Consider the following 22484-nt stretch of genomic DNA (forward strand, 5'->3'; position numbering starts at 1 on the left):
TGTTAGAACGAGCCGTTTTAGGTAGGCGTGGTTGACTCTTAACTTTTATAAAGAATATCTCTTTGGATTTGAGACTTTAGTCTTTGCAACTTTACAGATCTTCTATATGCACCAAGAGCTTGTAACACTTCAAAGAGAAAGGAAAAATTGAAATCACATCATATGACCCCTTTAAGGATTAACCGGTTTTTAATTTACAGTTAATTTAATTTCTGTATATTTCTGTACTTGAATACTAATTGTTAGATCTAAATGGTTTCCTAAATGAAATTCAGGTCCTGATTTTAGTTGATAATATTGGTTAATTAAATTATAATATTCAGTGATGTGATATGTCCTCTGCGTGGAGTAACCTCTGGCACAGTCATAGCTTGTACTTATTATTAAAACAATTAGAAAGCAAATAAGTAGCATTAATAGTCATTAATTTTAGTTAACATATACTATGATAAATTTGAACATAGATTTTTCTTCTTATTTGACTTTTTCTTCTTATTTTTCTTTTATTTATCTATATTTGTAAAATTATGGAACATTAGGTCATGAAAATTGTCTCAAAAGTCATGGAAATTTATTGGTAAAAATGTGTACGAACCCTGAAGAATCCACATATTAGAATGATTTCTGAAGGATCGTGTGACACTGAAGACTGGAGAAATGTGCTGAAAATTCAGCATTGCCATCACAGAAATAAAGACATTTTAAATTAAATTAAGAGAAAAATAGTTAGCCTATTTGAAATTGTAATAACATTTCACAATATTACTGTTTACTGTGTTTTTGATCAAATAAATGCAGCCTCTGAAGAGACTTCTTTCAAAAATATTTAAAAAATATTTTGAACAGTGGTTTAAGGCCCAATCCCAATTCTATTTTATACCCCTTCCCCTTCCCCTTCCCCTACCCCTCCGCCTACCCCTTCCCCTTGTCCCTTGAAACAGAGTGTCAAGGGGTAGGGGTGAAAATATTCCCCTAAGAATTGGGACACCACTACTATGCCGTCACACGTCATCATACGTCGTCTAGCTCCTACAATACACACACCTATACTGGTGTGCTAGTGTGCATTAGAGCCTTTAATTACCGTTCTATATTAATGCGCTGCTTACTGACACACACACACACACATATCAGAGATCGCGCAGCTCACACATCCAGGAGCAAAGATACTTGTCAACGCTGCCCCACGACTTTTATTAATAACAGTTTAAATACTGAATCGCTACATTATATTTTCCAGCAACGAGAGGATAAAATCGCTGTTTGTTGCCGCTGAAGCCCATTTACGCTGAGATAATTCATACCCCTTCGTTTGAAGTGTGGTCCTGAAAAATCTTCGTCTGAAGGGCTGTCTGGCCCTTCCCCTTACCCCTACCTCTCCAACCAAAAGAGAATCGAGACACCCCTACCCCTTCACGTGAACGCGCGAAACGGAGGGGTAGGGGAAAGGGGAAGGGCTAAGGGGTAGAATTAGGATTGGGCCTAAGTGTGTATATGTATATATTTTGGGTTAGGTTTAGTTTTTAGTGTTTGTAGTCCATGGTGTGTGCAGGCTGTAGTGGTGTTTGGAGGTTTGTGCAGATTCTATACAACACCACAACAAATAAGCATTTTATCTGTTGAAATTCTCTAGAACCAATATGCATTTATGCGGACAGAAATAGTGCTTTTGTGTCATTTGCACACAGCGTGATTTAACATACAGACATATCTTAAACTTACTATCGCCTCAGGAGCTGAGAAAAAAAACTCTACTGAAGACAAACAGAGAAAGAGGTTTCCCTTCTCTGTGTTTATCTTCTGACGCTCTGCTCTATAAGGGAGAGAAAGCAACATCTCTATCGTATATTAGCAGTGCGAATTACAGTGGCACAAACAGCTCCTCTCCATCGTATTAAAGACCCCCTGACAAAACTAGCTGTCATGTTAATCCAAGATGAAATAAATACGGCAGTGTCTTTGCCAGATTCAAATAAGAACTCCCGTGTCTACCGTGACAAAAAAAGGCTACGATATAAAAAAAAAACCAGCTGGCACAGTTTCTCTGCATGTGAAAGACGGTGAAGAAAAGATTCGACTGACATTTAGCTATTCTTTTCCATCATGATGGAATATGTCATTATTATTGAAATGACATTTAAAAGAGATTAGGAAATAATCTCAAAGAAAACACTGGAGATGAATATAATTAAGCAGATATAATTGAATTCATTTCTTTTCTTCTTAAGCTCTTTATGCATTTCCATTTTAGAGCAGATTATCAGACTGACTCAGGAGAGATTCAGTTTATTTTTGCTTTGTCTGGAACCTTATTACATATCTACGATCTCTGATAAAATGGGGATCCTCTTAAAGGTCTTGAAGGATCCGAGCTGTGTTTAAGAGGGCAGGTGGAGAGGGATTCCACTCAAAGCAGGTCTGTATTGTGGAGAGAAAAGGTATGTTTTAAACCCCTAGTGAGTGGAGGCAGCTACCTTCAAATGAGTGTTTATGTAATGCATGTATCTGCATTACAGTCTGTACAATCTGTATTGGATGTAGGCGCATTGATCTGGCAAACTCTGGCTTAGAACTACGGGTGATTCATTGGGTCAAATAGAGCCTGATTTTCTTCACACACTTTGAGTGTCAGTCTGACATGTTTTGGCCTCCTTTTGATTGACAGGTTAAAATCGGCCCTGATCATCGGCTGTTTTTTTTATCAATTGGCTGATGGCCAATAGTGAAAAAAATTGCTATTATTGGCCGATAATATATATTATTATATATATATTGAATCTCTAAAATATTTATATAGGAGTGTGTGTGTGTATATGTGTGTGTGTGTGCGCATATAAACGTGTGTAAATTTCCAGCAAAATCATAGTTTTGCCCATTTTTATATATATTTTTTATATATATATATATGTATGTATGTGTGCATATAAACGTGTGTAAATTTCCAGCAAAATCATAGTTTTGCCCATTTTTATATATATTTTTTATATATATATATATGTATGTATGTGTGCATATAAACGTGTGTAAATTTCCAGCAAAATCATAGTTTTGCCCATGCACTATATCGAACATTTTTTATATCGTTATCGAAGAAGGTGTACTGTCGATAAATATCGATACCGTTTTATCGCCCAGGCCTAATTGAGCTTTATTTCAGTATTTTTCAGTGCATATACACTATCATTCAAATGTTTGGGGTCAATAATAATAGTAATTATTATTATACATTATATTATTTTATTTTATTTGATATGCAATATTTTTAATTATTATATATTGCTATTATTTAAAATAACAATTTCAGTTTTAATATCTTTTACAATGTAATAAGATAAGCAGATTCTGTAAGCAGAATTTTCAGCATCATTACTCCAGTCTTCAGCGTCACATGATCCTTCAGAAATCATTCTAATATGCTGATTTGGCACTTTCTTCTTATTGTCAATGTTGAAAACAGTGATGCTTAATTTTGTGATATTAAAATATTCTGTGTAATTCTATAATATTCTATATCAAAATATTCTTACAGTATTCTGTGATACATTTTAATTTCAGGATTCTTTGATGAACAGAAAGTTCAAAAGAACAGTATTTATTTAAAATAAAAATCTTTCGTAAAATTATAAATGTCCGTCACTTTTGAACAGTTTTATGTGTCCTTGCGGAGTAAAAGTATTATTATTATTATTATTATATTTATTTAATGTCTTACTGACCCAAACTTTTTGGTAGTGTATTCATTAGGGGTGTGATGGTACACAAACATGACGGTTCAGTACATACCTTTGGTTTTTATGTCACAGTTCTGTACAGCAGGGGGAAAAACTAAACATATAAATTTTTTTTTTTTTTTTTAAACGGTGGTTTACTGAACAAATTGCTCTTTCTTTAAATAAATTCAGTTATAATTAAAATTTTCTTGGGGATAAAAATCTACCTTGGCTTATGCTCTAAACTATAGTGAGGCCTTTTACATTAGGCCTACTATAAGGTTACAGTTAACAACAGAGCCCAAACATAAATTTAATTACTATTTATTTTTAAATATAACAAGCAACGCTGTATTTGTTCAGTATACATGCGTACCGAACCAAAAGACCCGTACTGAAAATTTTCGGTATGAATATGTGTACCGTTACACCCCTAGTATTCATAATAGATATTTTCTTCAACTCCATAAGCGATCTTGGATGGACATTTTCTCTGATCTTATAGCATTCTGGGATTGTCCTTTCTGTGGCATCTGATTTCTTATATGTTGGTGTTTTCTGGGGCTGCATAGTTTTGGCTTCATGTTAAGTGTGGCTGAAAAGGTTCCCTAAATAGGCAGCTCTGTTGGGTTTTTGACCAGAGCTAGAGAGAGAAAGAGGATTGATGTGAATTTCTGTGTGGCCCTCACCTCCAATCACAGTCTGGAGAGAAAAGAGTAAAAATGCCATTACTTTTCTCATTACATAAAAAAATGACAGAAAGCCCCTCTCTCTCCCTCTGCTTCTCCTTTCCTCAGTCTCTCTTGCTTTCTACGTCTATTTTTCCATCTCTGCCTTTCTCTCTCTTTCCTTCCATCTGTTTTCCCCATCCATCTTTCTTGTTCTCCATCTGTCTCTCTCCTTTCTTTCACTGTCTTTCTGTCTCTTTCAGCTGTAATTCTCTCTCTTTCTCCATTTGTTTCTCTATGAATCTCTATCTCTCTCATTCCCCGTAACTGACTATGTGTTTGCGTCTATCTATCTTTGTCTTGCTCTCTAATTCTAGTCATCTGTTTTAAACTGTTTACACCATATTTTTTGAGTGATCTGATCACATGAGAAGATCTGAATACAGGTGTAATCATGGTCCAAAACGTTTTATGACTGCATCAATGCATGTGATCATGTCACATGGTTAGTAAACTTTTTTCCTGGCCAACAGTGAAAGATCTCCTCATTTGTCAATCATCCATTGCTCTTAAACCAGATTTTCAAATATTCAAACAGTTTTGTGAAGCTTTAAAAGAAAATAACTGGGTTTTGCCTCTCATCAACTTGCAAACAGATGAGAAGCCATTACTTGTGGAAAGTGTGAAAGATCCAGGTTTAATTAGATCTAATGCAGCTAAATGTAAATGATGATGGATGATAAATGAACAGACGCGTTCACCCTCTCTGTATGTGTGGTGAGACTCGCGGAGAAATCCAAACATACAGGTGCAACAGCACAGCACTCGCGTAAAATCAGTCAAAATTCTAACGCATTTGCAAATTTGTTTCTATTTGCGTTTCCTAGTTGTGCATTAAAGTCTTCATGCCAAACTTAACACCGATTACCTTCATGGTTCCCAGTGTTTTTAGAAAAGAAAATCTCTTACTAACTATTACCAAGAATGTTCAATGTTTAAAGGCAGGTGATTTCGGAAAGGCTAGCAATAGCAAGCTAGCTTTGAAAACAAGGTCCCACCCTCCCTGCATAATCACTCTGCAAAGCCACGCCTCCTCCAAAACACATAAACGCGCACAAGCAGACCAGAGGCTAACTAGCGACACGATGAGAGATGGCATTGGTGGAGGATTAAATGCACCACTGTCAGATTACCTCAAGTCTCATTCACCGATGAGAAAACCTTAGAGTACAAAGCGCATAATATTAAAATAATAACGCCTTCCATTCTCGCTCAGTCTGCAATAGCATAATGGAATGTGCTGATGACGTATCATGTCTGTGCAAACAGGGTGCACAGAGGTATGCAAATGCATACGTTGACAGGCAGGTAGGACAGCCTATCGTAATGTTCGGACAGAATAATCTGATATGCCGAATATTTTATGGTCCTACGCCTTCCACAGACGATATAAATACAAATAAATACATTTAGACCACTTAACTTATTGAGTGCTATCGGGATGTGAAGAGAATTTCAACCAGCATAACAAAAAAGGTTTTTGAACCAAATCACCTACCCTGCCTTTATTATTAAATATTTGAAATATTAAATATATATATTTAATTTTATATTTAATGTTTTATATTTAAATATACAAATTGAACTTGATTAATTATTTATATTTAATGATTAAAATATTACTGTATTTTTAAATAGATTTAACAATATTTTATAAAGCTGTTGATGCCAGTTACAGAAGTAACATTAATATTCATTATATATAAAAGTAAAAATAAAATGGTTTAAATTTTTCAACCCCTTGTTTATCACTACCCTCTTCCTGTCTGTCTCTCTCTCTGTCTGTCTCCCCCTGTTTCTTTGCTCTGCTATCGATCGGTCCGCTCTGATGGAAATGTGCTTTTACTGGCTGCAGCTGGTGGAGACGGTTCAGACTCTTGGATGCTGTCAGACGCTTTCGTAAAGGAATGAAGAAAAATGAGATGAATAGATTGCAAGGAAGGAGGGGAGGGGTGATATCAGCTGCTCTGCCACTCGCTGGCAGTCGTCACGGAGCTAAATGAATACTGACATATTTGTATTTATTTAAATTAAAGTTGTTGTGGTATGGTTAGTGTCAGGAGGATCTTATTTAAATACCAATTAGCAGGTTTATTAACCGCTTTTTCTGTTGATTAATATAATTAGCGTGCAGATAAATGAATAAGAGTGAGGGGGGTGAGGTGTTTATAAAAAGGAAAAAGACATCCTGATTAGCAAAGTGTAACAATGAAGCAATCACTTGTTATACCGTTTTCTCATGGATAAAGGTATTTCTCATTTCTCTAAGTACCTTTCTGTACCTAAAAATATACTATTTTCACTTTTACAACAGCTCATGTGATGGATTTTGTGAGTTTCTGCACAGCCTGGATACATTAAAGGCCTTTTAACAAAATGACCCATAATTGTCCTCCATGGCAGCTTTGTCTGACGTTCTGATGGATGTTGCTGAAGGTCTCTGCCTACAGATCTGTCCCTTCTGAGTGGACTTGTGTGCCCCCCAACCCCCTCCCGTCCCAGTCAAACACCCCCTCGTCCTGAGCATCCCTGCCCTTCCGCAGCCTCTCGGCGCCGTGGTAACAATGGACATGCCAAGGTCTGCTATAGAATATGCATCAATCAGTTCATCTATGACCTGGTTGGTTGAAGAGCCAAGGGCTCATGAATATTTGCATGACAGTTACAGTGGCACAGATGTTTCTTATCACTGTGAAAGGAGTGACACTGGTAATGTCCATCTCGTGATGCATCATTAGAGCCTTTCTCCAGCAAGCAGTAAAAATCAACAGTATTTGAAAATGTGCGCACACATACTCAAATCAAATGTTGTAATACAATATATATATATATCATTTTGATGTGCAACTGAAGAAGGACAAACATTAGATAGACAAAGAAACTCTTTGTTAATAAACATTAGCTTATATTAATGTTCTTTGCAAGCAGTTTAATGAGCTGTGTTCCACCTGTACAACCTTCAGTACAAACACACACAGGAAGTGCATTTCTGTGTGTCTCAGACACATATGGTGTGCTCTCTGTAGAGCTCTGATGCGACCTGATCCTGGATCAGATGAGAGATCATTCGTTCATGTGTTACATTCTCACCCTGAGCCAGTAAGACGGGGAATTCCTCAGCACTCATCTCCTGGGCCTCTCCGAAATCTATCCAGCCCAGTCAGGCTGGATTACATCTCCTGTAACTCCATTTCAAATACAAATCATAAATGTTTCTCTTTGAGAAAGGTGAATTATTGATGTTTGAGCTGCAATCCCTGGAGAGAACGAATGAGTTTTAGAGGAAGAGGAGAGCAAGGCTTTTCTCTTTCTACACATATACTTAATCTACATTTAATACAAACTGAAGTATGCCTGTGTGTGGTCTCAACTTCCAGCCTGTAACATCAGGCAGTGTTATTTTAGTCTTATTTGTGTATACTTTTATAATATTTTAATATTATAATAATTAATAAAAAACAATAGCTTTCTTTTTTTCTTTTTCTTTAGTTTGTCATTTTATGCGATTTAGCTTTAATCTATTTTTATTTTCAGTTTTCAGTTTTAATTTTAGTACTTCAACTTATTTCAATTAGTTGCCAAGGTTACAAAGTTAGTTAAGTTAAGGTTTTCATCTAATTTTTATATTTTATTTAAGCTTTATTTTAATTTAAATGAAAGCTTTTTAATAGTTTTACAGTTAGTTAACAATAACACTGGCATCAGGTCCATGTCAGAAAGAGTGTACCAGACAAACTCAAGCCTACAAATTCTACTGTTTAATTAATATTTATTTTGAACCAGTTCTTTGAAATGTTTTGGTTAACTGATTCACAAAAGCATTTATATATTGCTTAACTGTAAATGAGATTGTAAAACTGTGAGGTGCATGATAAGTTGGAAACCATGCCAATGTAATATTGATAACTTGATAACTTATATTTTAACTAAAATTTTATTTTTTTAGTTTTACTACAAAGTTTTACTACAAAGATGAAACATACTTTGCAGCAAAGGGGGGACCTCTGGAAACATTCTGAAGTGAACAAATCAGTCAAACATTTCTTTTTTTTAGTCTTTTTTTTCTTTTCTCCAACCTTGATTAAAAACGCACCTGCCTGTAGCTTTCTAGTAAGCCTTAGACCAGTGTTTCTCAACTGGTGGGTCACGACCCAAAAGTGGGTCGCAAGACCGTTCTGAGTGGGTCGCGGAATGTACAGTCAAAGAAACAACATCAGCAAGGGAAGAATCCTCCAGGAATCACAAATGACCAGAAACGTCATTGTTGAATAATGGAAATTCATTGGTCAAAAGGTGTGGAAAATCTGAGTGTGGTTGATCATACAGCTGTCAGGATGTTTTTCCTGGGCTGTAAAATCTCTTTCTCCTCTGCTCTTTTATTAATGCTGCAGTTTCTGGGATTAATTATTCATAATTCTTGTCTGTATGGTGTGTTTGTGATCTTTGCCCTTCTACAGATGTTTTAAAAACATATTGACATGTTTGACAGAAAACACAAGCAGCTTTTAGCTGTTTGAGGGAAGTATATCCTCTAACATTTAGATGCTGATAGCAGACATTTCTCCTTTATTTCTACTAAAGAAAGTCCAGAGAGTCCTGTAGAGTTTCACTTCTCCTTTAAGAGTGATAAGAGCTCTGTCTGCCTCTTCAGCTTTCCTTTCAGGAGCAGGAGAAGTGTGTGTGTGTGTGAGTGAGAAGAGGTCCTTAACCTCCCATCAGATAGAGGCAGAGAGGCATTTCAGGAGTCCAGTGACAGACACTTTAGAAAAGACTTGCAGTGCCACACTGATTTCACCAGCTTAATGTGCGTTACTGGTGTGACGCATTTCTGATCTTCTCACAACCTCTCTGCTTTCTTTTGTGTGTGTGTGTGTGTGTGTGTGAAGGACAGTATACAGCACACTTAAACTCCATCAGCATGTTTTGAGGTCTTCCAGTGCTTGCTTGCACATAGATGTTTGAGTAAGAATCACATTAGTTCCTAGTTTGGTCTGGTCTGATATATGATACGTGTGATATAATATGTAATAGACTAGACTGGACTGGTATAGTAGGGTATGATATGGTCTGGTCTGCTGTTGTCTGATCTGGTTTGCTCTGAGAGCAGCAGGCTCAGGTTTGCTAGCAGCTATTAACCCATATTTTCAGAGAAATGTCTGTTCTCATTTTGTCCATGATCAGAGTGTTTAACCCCGCGTTGCTCCAGCTGTACTGTACAGTAGGTTCATTTGAATGTGCGTACTGGTTGGCCGTGGGGCTCATGTGGGCGGTGCAGGTTTGACTCCTGCTGCTGTTATTTTAATATCTCTCTATTAAAGACACACCACGACCCTTGTATGTGTGTGTTTCTAGCCGCTGGCCTCATACTGGGGTCCCCCGCTGTGCTGGACAGTCTGTCTCTTACACTTAGACAACTCCTCATGTTACCTAGCGACCGTATCCAGGAGGCAGGCAGTGCACGGACACATGGACCGCTTTGTCTCCCCCTGAGACTGAGTCTGTCTGTCTCTCTCTCTCTGATGTGTGTGAGTCATGAAGGGCAAATTACTCTGGACACTGGTGTGTCTCTGCAGGATTCTGCATGTTTTCTTTTAAAGGGATAGTTCATCCAAAAATGAAAATTTGATGTTTATCTGCTTACCCCCAGGGCATCCAAGATGTAGGTGACTTTGTTTCTTCAGTAGAACACATATGATGATTTTTAACTTTAACCGTTGCAGTCTATTAGTCGTATAATGTTTGGCAATGGTAACAAAATCTATGAGAGTAAAAAAAAACATGCACAGACAAATCCAAATTAAACACTGCGGCTCGTGACGATACATTGATGTCCTAAGACACGAAACAATCGGTAAACATAAAATTTTCATTTTTGGGTGAACTATCCCTTTAAGAATCTGCCTGCGTCATACAAAGGTTTCTTGTCATGCATTTGTCCTGTTGAGCAATGAAACTGAAATACTGCAAAGAAAATGCTTGTACTGTAAGAAATCATTGTTTTATACGTGTCTTGAGCTTGGATAATAATTAAACGTAATCATACAAAGAGTTCAAATGACTTTACTTAAAAGATGTTTTATCTGGTCTCACTCTACTTTTTTTTAGTACTTTACACTTTGTATGTTCTTTGACTCATTAGTGTGTTTTTTGTTTTGTTTTTCAGGTAGAGGATGCCATGTTAATGTTTGACAAAACTACAAACAGACATAGAGGTAAGACGATCTCTAAGTAATAATGCAAAATATATGTGAGTGTCCTCTAATGTTGTGGATGACACGAAGCTGTGTGTGAGAGATATATGGGTGATTCTCACGAAATCTTGGTTTTAAAAATTTCAAGCATGAAAATTAAAAAAATGCTTAAATTAACCTTTTTTTTTTCCAGACATAAGCAACAAAGTCTGGGTATTTATGAACATTGATTTAAAAAACTTTTACCCTTTTTTTTTTTTTCTAAATATTTTTATGTTAATTTGTTTTAATTACAACATAACGCGCATTTGAACACAGCCGGAAGCATTGCGGTAATGAGAATTTCAGCAGAAAATGCAGTAAAATAGATAAATAATTAATTCTCAAGTTGAAATTACACATTGTGCAAGGTAGAGAACAGTATTGTCTTTATTCTGATGCTTTTTTATATTACTAAATTACATGTTTTATATTTAAAATCATTAGTGCCGTGGTGTTTTAATGGTTTCGTGAGAATCACCCATTTACTGATTTTGTTGGTGTAATTTTTCATATGAATTCAATTTTGTACACTTCCATTCAAAAGTTGGGGTGTTTTTTCATTTTTTGGATGTCTCTTATGCTCTCTAAGGCAAAAATACAGTAAAAACAGTAATATTGTGAAATATATTTGCAATTTAATATAATAATATAATAACAGTTTTCTATTTTAATATATAAATTTTTTTTATTTATTCCTGTGATGACAAAGCTGAATTTTCTGCAGCCATTGCGCCAGTCTTTGTCACATGATCCTTCAGAAATCATTCTAATATGCTTATTTGGTGCTCAAAAAACATTTCTTATTATTAAAAAAGTTTTTTTTTTTAAACTGTGATATGTTTACATATGTTTTTCATTCTTTGATGAATATAAAATTTAAAAGGACACAATTTATTTGAAATAGAAATCTTTCGTAATATTACAAATGTCTTTACTGTAACTGGATCAATTTAATGCATGCTTGCTGAAAAAAAAAATTTTTTCTTTAAAAAAGAAAAAAAATACTAACCCTAAACTTTTGAATGGTAGTGTAAGTCCTGGGTTTTTATCTAATTAATTTTCTTTATTAATTCATTATTGTATTACAAAGCAGATGAAAAAACTTTCACTCATGTGATGTAGATGCCAGCCACAAAAGCTGGGTTGAGTTGACGGATCAATTAACAAAAACATTATTATTTTTGTCTATCTTTCATTTTCAATTAAATTTTTAAGTTTTTACATTTGTGATCCTTGCAAATGCGAGGATTGACGGTGCACTATACCTAGTGTCATTCCAGTAAAGCATGGCAAAAAATTAAATACAATAATTTGTATTTAATTGAGAAGGGAGATCTGTACAGTACAGAACATTTCAGAGTGGGAAAAAGAGAGAGAGAGAGATAAAGAGAGAGTAAATGTGTATAAAACAGCCAGTAAATGTGTGATTTTTAGATTGCAAGAGTGCATATCCCTCTCACACACGTTCTTTCACACTACTGTCTCCTTTCTCTCTCGTGTCCTTCATGCCCTCCAGGTGACTGTTAAACTGCTGTTAAAAGACGCTTTTTGTCCGCCTCCATTCTTTTCTCCCCCACTTTTCCTCTCTCTCTTGCTCTCTCTCTCTCCTTTCACTAAAGAGACTGCAGCAGAATCTCTCTGGCATTTTCAGGTTGAAATGAGGATGATTGTGTTGGAAATTGAGCTCCAAAGCTCCATCAGTCCTGCTGCCCCAGTGCATTGTGGGAACGTGCATTGGCTCTCCTGTGGGCGCATGGATCAGGGATGTTATTCAGACATTGAAGGGGTTTTGTGGCAGGATTTCATGCTGTTAATTACAGATGTAATGGTGTGATTTTCATCAGGGCTCTGCTGGTTCCTTTTGCGAGCTGTTTGTGTGCCGTTACAGTTACAGTGAATACCCAAAGGCCATACAGCCCTTGCTCTGCCAGAACACACACTGTGTTTGCAATAACATGCCGTCATACAAACCAACTTTGTCATATTATTTTTAAAATTGTGTATGATATCATTTACATAGTGAAACAATGAATGCAAGGGTTGTTGCGTTTTTCATGGAAATACAGTCAGGTTTCAGTTTAATGTTCAAATGAAAAATACTTTATCAGCTACACTTAACAGTAATCATGAAACTTGTGACTTTATTCGTGAAGAGGTGTAGATTTCCTGTGGAAGTCAGACAGATGGTGATGACAAAAACATCTTTAAATGATGGAAGTTCTTATGTTTTTGAATATATATTCTGAGATGGCCTTCTCAGATGTCTGCTAAAACCTGAAACTGTAATTTGGAGACTTATACATTGACTATTGCATTGTGGGAAAAATTGGTTTATGGATGGATGGATAGACAGATAGAACGATAGATAGATAAAATTATAGACAGACTAGTAGATGGAATGGATGGATAACTGGATGGATGGATAAACGGATGGATGATGGGTGGACGGATGGATGGATGGATGGATGAATAGATATGTAGACGGATGGATAGATAAATAGACGGATAGATATATAGGTGGATGAATGGATAGATAGAAATATAGCTAGATGGATAGATTGATAGATGACTTGATATATAGATAGGTGAATAGATGAATAGACAGATTTAAGAATAGATCAATGGATGATAGACAGATGGATAGATAGATGGATGGATGGTTGGATTGATTGATATACTGATGGATAGATAGGTGGATAGATGAATAGACAGATGGATAGATGGAAGGATGGATTTGAAAAAAGAGAGAAAAATATGACGTTGGCCAACACATTAAATTTATTCAGACCAAAATCATTTGAATGCATATCACGTAATCATTATTTCCACACTGTTAAGTAAGGAGTTCCCAGGAGGACTTGAAGGCAGCATGTCTCTCTGGTCCTCTGTTTACTGCAGTAATTCCCACATTTCAGTGTGGCATCTAAAACACTTGTGTAATCCAAACCCTCATTTCCCTGTCAAACACTCTGCTAGCATCTGACAGAAGGTGGTTTTGACGTGGTGTTTGCGAGAGATGGTTTAGTCTAGGTTTTTATTTCAACAGTGCGTGTAGGAGGACAGTTTTGAAGCGGTGCTGACGGAGAAAGCCCCATTCCCATCATTCTGCATTAAATGCTGCACACATTAACATTTTCCTTTACATCGCCACCCCATTTGTTCATCTGTCTCAAGCACATTTTTCTCAAAGAACTTTTTTTTTTCATCGTAATAAAAGACGCAGTAGCGCAGTCACACCTGTAATTCCCATGGCAGAAGTTCTGCTGCTTTTGCTCACCCAATTTCCCTGAATATAAAAGTCTGCCGGGATGATGAAAGCTGGTGTAACGTCACGGATGCTGATGGTTCTGCTCAACAGGCTTCCGAACAAGCGTCTGATTACAGCTGGAACTTTGTGATTTTCAAATGATGTAAGTAAAAGTAACAGCGTCTCGGTTTGATCAACAGAGAGCATGAATTATGACTTTTATTGTTGAGCAGCATAGAGAAAAGAAAGTGAGAGAGAGAGGAGCAGGTGTTGGGCTGAGTTAGGAATTTTTGGCCATGGATGATGTTTTGTTTTGAGTGCGTTTCCTGGATGCTCCAGAGGACCGGATTGTTCCTGGACGACGAACAGAAGGTGGTATTGTGTGCGTCTGTAATCTCCTTACCTTGATCGGCGTTCCCTGGACTCAACACAGTCCCCAGCCTGTGCGTGCGTGTGTGTGTGTGTGTGTGTGTGTGTGGCTGTCTGTTTGAGTCTGATAACTTTGTGGCATATTACAGTATTTATTTGTGCATGAGTGCTTTGTTAGGTGTTATTGATATTCTGCTTTCATTCAGACTGATTGTAGAGAAAAAGATGGTCAGATCCACAATCAAGAGCAGGACATTTTTAGCTCTGTCGTTTATCAGAAACATTATCTCTTTCTTTCTCTCCTTATGTCTCTTGCTCTTTTACCATCTCTAAATTTTTCAAATATATTCTTCAAATACAACATATTCATCAAACATATACAGTGGGTATAAAACGTCTACACACTCCTGTTAGAGATGTAAAAAAAAAGTAAAATCACGTCAGAACTTTTTCCACCTTTAATGTAATATTGAAACCAACATATATAACTGGACATGCTAACAATCCAAATTAAATCAAGTTAACCATGTTCATTAAAATAAATTATTTATTTAAATTATTATTACTCCAATAAATATTACTATATATTTTGCAAATTATTATATTTTTAAATAAGTTCTAAAATGGTAAATAATATGAAATATTAGCTTTTTTTTTTGTTTTTTTTTGGAAAAGCTATAAAACAATTAACTGTTAGAAAATTGCTATGTTGCTTTTTTCAAAAGAAAAAATAAATAAAACAGTTGATAATTAATATTAATAAAACATATAATGTGTGTGTGTGTGTTTCACAGCTCAAACTATATATAGATAGGTAGATGTATGTGAGTGAAACCTGGTTTTCTCTCTGTTTCAGGGTCTATATATATACCCAGAAACAGAAGAGAGAAAACCAGGCTTCAAGTCAGCTTTGCATCAGCATGAAGTATGTTTTATATCCCTAACCAGTTCCTGTGGAGCTCTTGATTGAACTGGTTTTGGAGAGATCTGACAGGAAGAGAGGCAGTTGGGCTGTGTCGGGGAGCCCGTCATCTCCTCTGGAAATGAAAATACTGCCCCTCAATTGTCATTGCATGTGACCTTTGACCTTTTAATCACCTGGAGCTAATGTACATGCTGTAAATATACAGACTTGTGGGAGGGAATCAGGGACCTTAACACAGGTTAAACTCTCTCAGATTGAGGCCAGCGTTGAGGAATGCTGAGTCCACAATGTGTTCGGTTTATCAAATATATAGTTGTGCAAACATATTACATTCCTGGCTTATTGTGTGTGCTATATCTTCTAATAGCTTACTGACCCGTCCAGTGTGCCCTATCAAATCCCTGTCCAGTGAAATCCAGATATGCCATCAGAAATCGGATTTACTTTATGTATACTTGGGAGGAAATACATAATATTAACAGACACAAATGTCCAGGCTACCTGTTGATCTACACGTATGCAACCTGGGTTACAAGTATAAGCTAGTGTATTTTGAGAGGTTTTTGACACATCCAGGAAATCTGCTCCCATTTTCTTGGTGTTATTGCATTGAATTTCACATTGAGCAGCCTGGAATGTTTGCTCAAGGGGAAAAGATCCCTCTTCCTACTCTGTTATTCTTCAACATGAGCTTGACTTGTATTTGGAAAAGCCAGTGGCTCTTAGATCACAGATTGTCCTCTGAAAGGTTTTGTCCAACACGCTTTCTCTACTAAAGTGGACAGCCTCTGTATTTATTGGGAGGGACAGCAGTCGTGACATTGTCCAGGTCTACACAGCTGCCAAATTATAAATAGTGTTTGTCTGTTTTGAGTGCAAACCTATTGTCCGTCTGTTGATCAAGGAGTCTGTAAATATTAGGCAGTGGAAATGTGCATTTAGTCTGCGGGGAACTGTTTTCTTATTAGACTAGTGCTGGCAGCTTTTCACGGCGAATCTTATAAATTTCTAATGCAGTGAGCATCACTAACAGCTGTTTCCCTCCTGCAGCCAAGAGTGAGAAACTACACACCTCCTGTCAGCATCTGATTCCTTGACTTCTTTGGCAATATTTTACTTTAAGTCATGCCAAAGTATCACATAAATGGACGTTGACCAGATGAAATATGAAAATCAAATATATTTAGCCGTTTTAAATTTTGAACTAGAGCTGTCAATAGAAAAATGAAATTGCTTATTTGCCTCAGGAAAAAAAAAAGAATATTAGTAATTAGTAATAAATTACTAAGAAATAATATATAAAATAAATAATAAATAAATAAACATACAAATATTTAATGTATACACTATAATTTATATATGTATGTTCAAATCTGCCGTATAAAGACTGCAAATAACTTTTTCAACCGTTTAATTTATAAATGAATTAGCTCATCATTTTATTAATGGTATTTTAATGTGTGTGTATTGAACGCAATGCCAAATTAGGTAAGTGTGTTAGCTGCATTAAATACATATATCTATGTTAAATATATATTTAGTTACTTCTAAATTTGACAGTTCTAATTTAAGCACTTTTAATTCTCTCATGTTTGTCCAGTCGAAAATTCTCTTTTATTTTATCTGTCTTGGAACAATAAATGAATTCTTAACACATCTCAATCCCACAAGAGGAGCTGGAAATCTTTGAGTAGTTCTGAAAGAGCTGGATCGCTGAGGTCTTCAGTGAGACAGACGTGTCAGATGAATGTGAATCAGGAGGATTGGACAGCACTCATCAGCTCATCTGGACCTGAACTCTGACCCACAATTTCGATCAGATCCAAACGTCAGGAGTTTCGCTCACTCCAAGTAAAGCTCTGCCATGCTGCTCAGAGCCGTCAGACTGTTGCTAACTAACAGATTTTCTCACTTAGGTACTTAGATTTAACGGATAACAGTCTTGATTTTCCTAGGAATCTAATTCTGGATCCATAATTGTCTTCAAACTCGTACGACTCCTTTGAAAGAGAGTTAAAACTCACTCTATTGTTGATAACAGTAATATTTTGCAAAGATGAGCTGAGCTGATAGGCTGTCAGTCATTCTTACATTTTATCTCTTATCGGCACAGTGACTGCTGTTGGCATGGCGATGGTGACGTGCTGCTAATTGAGCTGAACGTGAATCTGGTTTCTCCTGCACGATTGCTTCTGTCGCACGCTGATGCTCAGGGTTTTGAATTAGATTGACTGGCTCGCGGGCCTTATATATGCGTGTGTAGTCTTTGGGATCCCCATTGTTGTCATTTACATTTTGATGAGGACACTCTCCACTCATCTGTTTTTCAGACAGAAAAACAGAGCAGCTATTAAGTGGCTTTACTGTATGCATTGATGGAGAGGTGGAGACTCTCATGAATAATAAATTAAGTTCTTTGCTCAGGTGAGGACGATCAACTAGTTTGTCTCATAAACGGATCTCAGAGCAGCAGGGCATGTTTTACCATGTGTTCAGGAGTATTCAGTGTATTTGTCCACCTGTATTTGTCTCTCTCACTGTGGCAGGAATCACGGTAGATCACAGAGACTCTTTGATACGCGTGTGTGATGTGAGAATGGAGAGGAAGAGGTCTGAAAGCGGGGAGGTCTCGGTTGCTGGGCTGTTCACTGCTGTCAGAGTTGAAGGAACAGCTTTTATATATATCGGCACTACATTAACACACAAGCACATACACAATATTCTCTTTTCCTCTCTGTAACACTTTTTCCCCAAAGCGCTCCACCCCTCATATCTTCTAGAGAAGTGTTCCCAGGAGACTCTCTTTCCTCATCCTGGTTTTATCTTTTATTTCTGTAAATGTCACATCTCTTCTTTGTCCCTTTACAAAACCATTTTTTGTCTTTTCTGCTCTGCTCCTTTGTTCTCATTTCTCTCTCCATCCATCCATCCATCATTCCTTTGCAACTCATTTTCCCTCCTTTGTGTGTGCGGATGTAGAATGACTCATTTCTTATGCGCATAGTGAGAAACATCACACCTGAAAACAAAAGACATAAACACAAGCACTCACTTACTGGTATATATTGATCTGTCTCCCTATATATCCCTCTGTTCCCTGTTGATCATTTTAGCTCTCCCTATCTCTTTATATATATATCTATGTATCTCTTTTTATATAATTCTCTCTAAATTGTTTCAACATTATTGGTACGGCATCCATCCATCCATCCCTACCTACCTAATAGTGGATTTTACCTATAGCTAGGTTGGACCACGCTGACTGATAACCGATTAATCAACCAATAGTTTTTAAAATGGATGATGAATGAAAATAGTGCTGAACTTAAAAAAATAAATAAATACTGAACCATGCTTTTTAAATAGAATAAAAATATTAATATGAAATATTAATTCTAAATTGATAATTAATGTTAGTTAATATTTCATTATAATGTTGACAGATGCAACTTTAAAATGTAAAAATGTATTGGTATTGAAATTAAAGCACTCTAACAAGGAATAATACTTCTACAGCTTATATTAAAGGGGTCATATGATGCGATTTCAAGTTTTCCTTTCTCTTTGGAGTGTTACAAGCTGTTCGTGAATAGATAAGATCCCTAAAGTTGCAAAGTTAAGACTTGTCCACGCCCTCCTAAAACGCCTGTTCAATCACGCCCCCACATGTCTATGTCACTGTGTGGGAAGATTTGCATAACACCGCCCAAACGTTCACTCAAAGAAAGAAGGTATAACTTTGATTCTCGCTGTACATTTTATAGAGGACTGTTTCCTGATCCTGGGAGAGTACATTACAATGCCGGCTGTTCTGACTCACAGTCTGCAAGTACGTTTTCATATTTAAAGAATTTGTCACTGATGATTCAAACTCGAGTTTTGAGCAGTGTAGAGTAGCGTTTGTTGTTTGTTGTTTGTTTATGTTTACTCGGCACGATGCAACGCAATGCGTAAAAAGACAGTATAAGTCATTATAATCCGTAATTATGTCCCCACTGGATGCTACAAATGCCTCGTTTATAATGGGTTTTATTGGTTTTGTCTCGTCACTCCGGGACACGTCATCACAGTATGGTAAGGGGCGTAACATTTCCGTCACACGCTTGAGGAATTCGGCCAATCACAACGCACTGGAGAGCTGGCCAATCACAGCACACCTCGCTTTTCAGAACGATGAGCTTTGTGAAAATCGCCGCGTTTCAGAAAGGCGGGGCATAGAGCATTTCATTACACCAAATACACAAAATAATGTTCTTTTTAGCAACATCATATGACCCCTTTAACCTTATTTGATGTTACAAATTGAATCTTACAAATTGTAAAGTGGTATTTCATATAAATCCAAACAGTCATGCTTAAAAATGGCCATGTTTAAACATCTACACAAAGGCCATAGCACTGAAATTACATATGTATATAGGCCAGTCAGTTCTCCCTGCAGAGCAAATTTGAGCAGAGCGATTTTTCTTTTGTTCTTTAATATTAATAACACAGACAGCAAACTGCTCTCGCTTTCAGACCAATGCACGGTTCTGACACACACATCAGATTTTCTCAGTTTACGTTCATTTAAAACTTTTTTTTTAACTTAGTTAAGACTGTGCTTACAAGGACACTCGAAAAAATTGGCATTTTGACTTAATTTTGTGTATTTGGCCATTTAAGTGCGAAAAGAAAAGTGAACTCATCTCTGTAATGGTGTGCTGTCAGAGACGCGGCTCCCTGTGTGCGCGCACAGAAAGCAGCGCTCAAGGACTGAATTTAGTTCTCTTTCGCGATTTCTTGCGCTTAAACGGTTTAAAAAATGTGTGTCTGATGTGTCCCACTCTATGCAGCACGCAGCCTCACGTGTCAAAACAAATAGCGCAATGAGTCAGTAGCCGCTTTTCCACTGTCGGACCAGTCCGTGCCAGGGCTAACAACAAGCCGTGCTGGGCCAATGGCCTCGCACCTCAAGCCGCGAGCCCAAAATCAAGCCGCGTTTCCATGCACGGTTCTGACACACACATCAGATTTTCTCAGTTTACGTTCATTTAAAACTTTTTTTTTAACTTAGTTAAGACTGTGCTTACAAGGACACTCGAAAAAATTGGCATTTTGACTTAATTTTGTGTATTTGGCCGTTTAAGTGCGAAAAGAAAAGTGAACTCATCTCTGTAATGGTGTGCTGTCAGAGACGCGGCTCCCTGTGTGCGCGCACAGAAAGCAGCGCTCAAGGACTGAATTTAGTTCTCTTTCGCGATTTCTTGCGCTTAAACGGTTTAAAAAATGTGTGTCTGATGTGTCCCACTCTATGCAGCACGCAGCCTCACGTGTCAAAACAAATAGCGCAATGAGTCAGTAGCCGCTTTTCCACTGTCGGACCAGTCCGTGCCAGGGCTAACAACAAGCCGTGCTGGGCCAATGGCCTCGCACCTCAAGCCGCGAGCCCAAAATCAAGCCGCGTTTCCACTGTCGGGCCAGCGCTACTGTAAAACCCTCCCTTAACATGCCTCTTTGAAGCAAACGTCACACAACCCCAGCATTTCACTAGCGAGGGGAAAATTAATGAAAACTATATCGTAAAACGAACTTAACAGAAACGGACGTTTGTTCCTTACATAAAGACTTAAGACTTCATCATAGATATTTTATATGATTTAGGATTAAAAATTTTATTTCACACAAATGTATTAATTTGTGTGAGCATGCTAAATCAAACTATTTATCATAATTTCACATTAAAAGAGAACACACGTACTTGTTCAATCGCAGCTGCTCCATTTATTTGTGACGACAGGAGTGCACAAAACAACTTCATTAGGGCTTTTATGTCCAAATGCAACATATAACACTACAGAAAAATACTAACAAACCCTCGTATGTTTCCGTCAAATTTCTTTAGAAAGAATGAACATTAATATAAATTTTCCTCTATGCATGTAATCTGTGGAGGTTTAACCGCTATCCCGTCTCACTGTAGTTATCCTTTCAGCCAAAGCAACAGAGGGAGCTCACAGACAGAAAATTATACGAGTTACACAGAGTATATGAAATTTATGACATGCGGATGCAGAAGTCCGTTATAAACAAAGACACATGGAGGAGGCAGAAATATTAAAGGTGACATATCATAAAAATTTGACTTTTTCATGTTTTAAAGTAGGGATGCACCGAAATGAAAATTCTTGGCCGAAGCCGAACAAAATGAAACACTGGGCCGAAGGCCGAATACCGAACACGGTTTTTCGCATTTCCCCCCCCAATATAGGCCTATTTTGACATTTTTTTTCACCATTGTATAAATTAAATAGCCAAAATGTGCTTTTTACTGTTTTTGTCCTGCTTTTCAAATAAAAAATTTATTCAAATAAAAAAATCAATTACAAAACAACAATTTAAAAATATTTATGTAACACTGAACATTTTTTAAGATTCTAGCAGACATTATACCAACAAAGCACAATTTAACTTAAATACATGCCTTTAAAAAAAATTCACAAAATGTTACTGAGCAACTGACGAGTAACAGTTTCAGCTCAGATTTTTCTCGTGCTTTGGACTTTGAACCCTGGCGCGAGCTCGTGCAGCGCTGTCAGAATACATGCAATGCGTTCGTGTATTAGTGCCTCTATTTGATCGCGTTAGTCATTGTTTGGTACAAAACCGAAAGAGATTTTTTTGCTATTTTTGGCCGAATAATTTTCGGTTGCCGAACATTCGGTGCATCCCTATTTTAAAGTGCTATAATCAGGTCCCCGGTGCATCTACCAACCAAGGAAACCTGAAAAAGATTAACCCAGTAACTTTATTTTGGTAAGCCTTTTTCTGCAAGCGTCTGAAAAAACGAGCGCTGTACGTTTCCACCCACAGCACCGTCATTTTGATTTTGCAAGCAACAACGGTGTACCAGTTCCAATGCTAATGTTCTGTCTTTGGCCGAGCACAGAACACTGTTTAGAGTCCCAGCCTCAGAGGAGACAAGAGAACAGATTTATTTACTGTATATAATACCTGATATATAATGTATATAATATAATACCATGGTGCTAAACCGTTTGAAAATGTTTTTCTACAGCCACTGTGCAGGTGCACTGGCAGCCAACTGCCAGTCTGTATGGAGAGGATCTTGAGACTCCAGTAGCTTCAAACTAGAGCCGCACCGATATATCGTTTTGCCGATATTATCGGCCGATATGAGCCTGTCGCCGATATATCGGTATCGGTGAATATGCCGCCGATATGAACTTTTTTTTTTTACAGAACATATAAAGCAGGTAAAATGGTTGAATA

General features: G+C 37.0%; 1 protein-coding gene across 1 annotated transcript in view; it reads left to right on the forward strand.

The window, feature by feature from the left end:
* The window catches only part of LOC107743464 (RNA-binding protein Musashi homolog 2-like), a 252987-nt gene that overhangs the window by 177843 nt on the left and 52660 nt on the right, over positions 1–22484 (forward strand). Inside the window, exon 9 of the mRNA XM_016556685.1 lies at positions 10602–10650. Coding sequence (XP_016412171.1) covers positions 10602–10650 — 49 coding nt within the window. The remainder of the gene's footprint in view (positions 1–10601; positions 10651–22484) is intronic.

The sequence above is a fragment of the Sinocyclocheilus rhinocerous genome, unplaced genomic scaffold (assembly GCF_001515625.1).
Source record: "Sinocyclocheilus rhinocerous isolate Xijiao unplaced genomic scaffold, SAMN03320098_v1.1 scaffold106, whole genome shotgun sequence".
In the NCBI taxonomy this organism is placed as follows: domain Eukaryota; kingdom Metazoa; phylum Chordata; class Actinopteri; order Cypriniformes; family Cyprinidae; genus Sinocyclocheilus; species Sinocyclocheilus rhinocerous.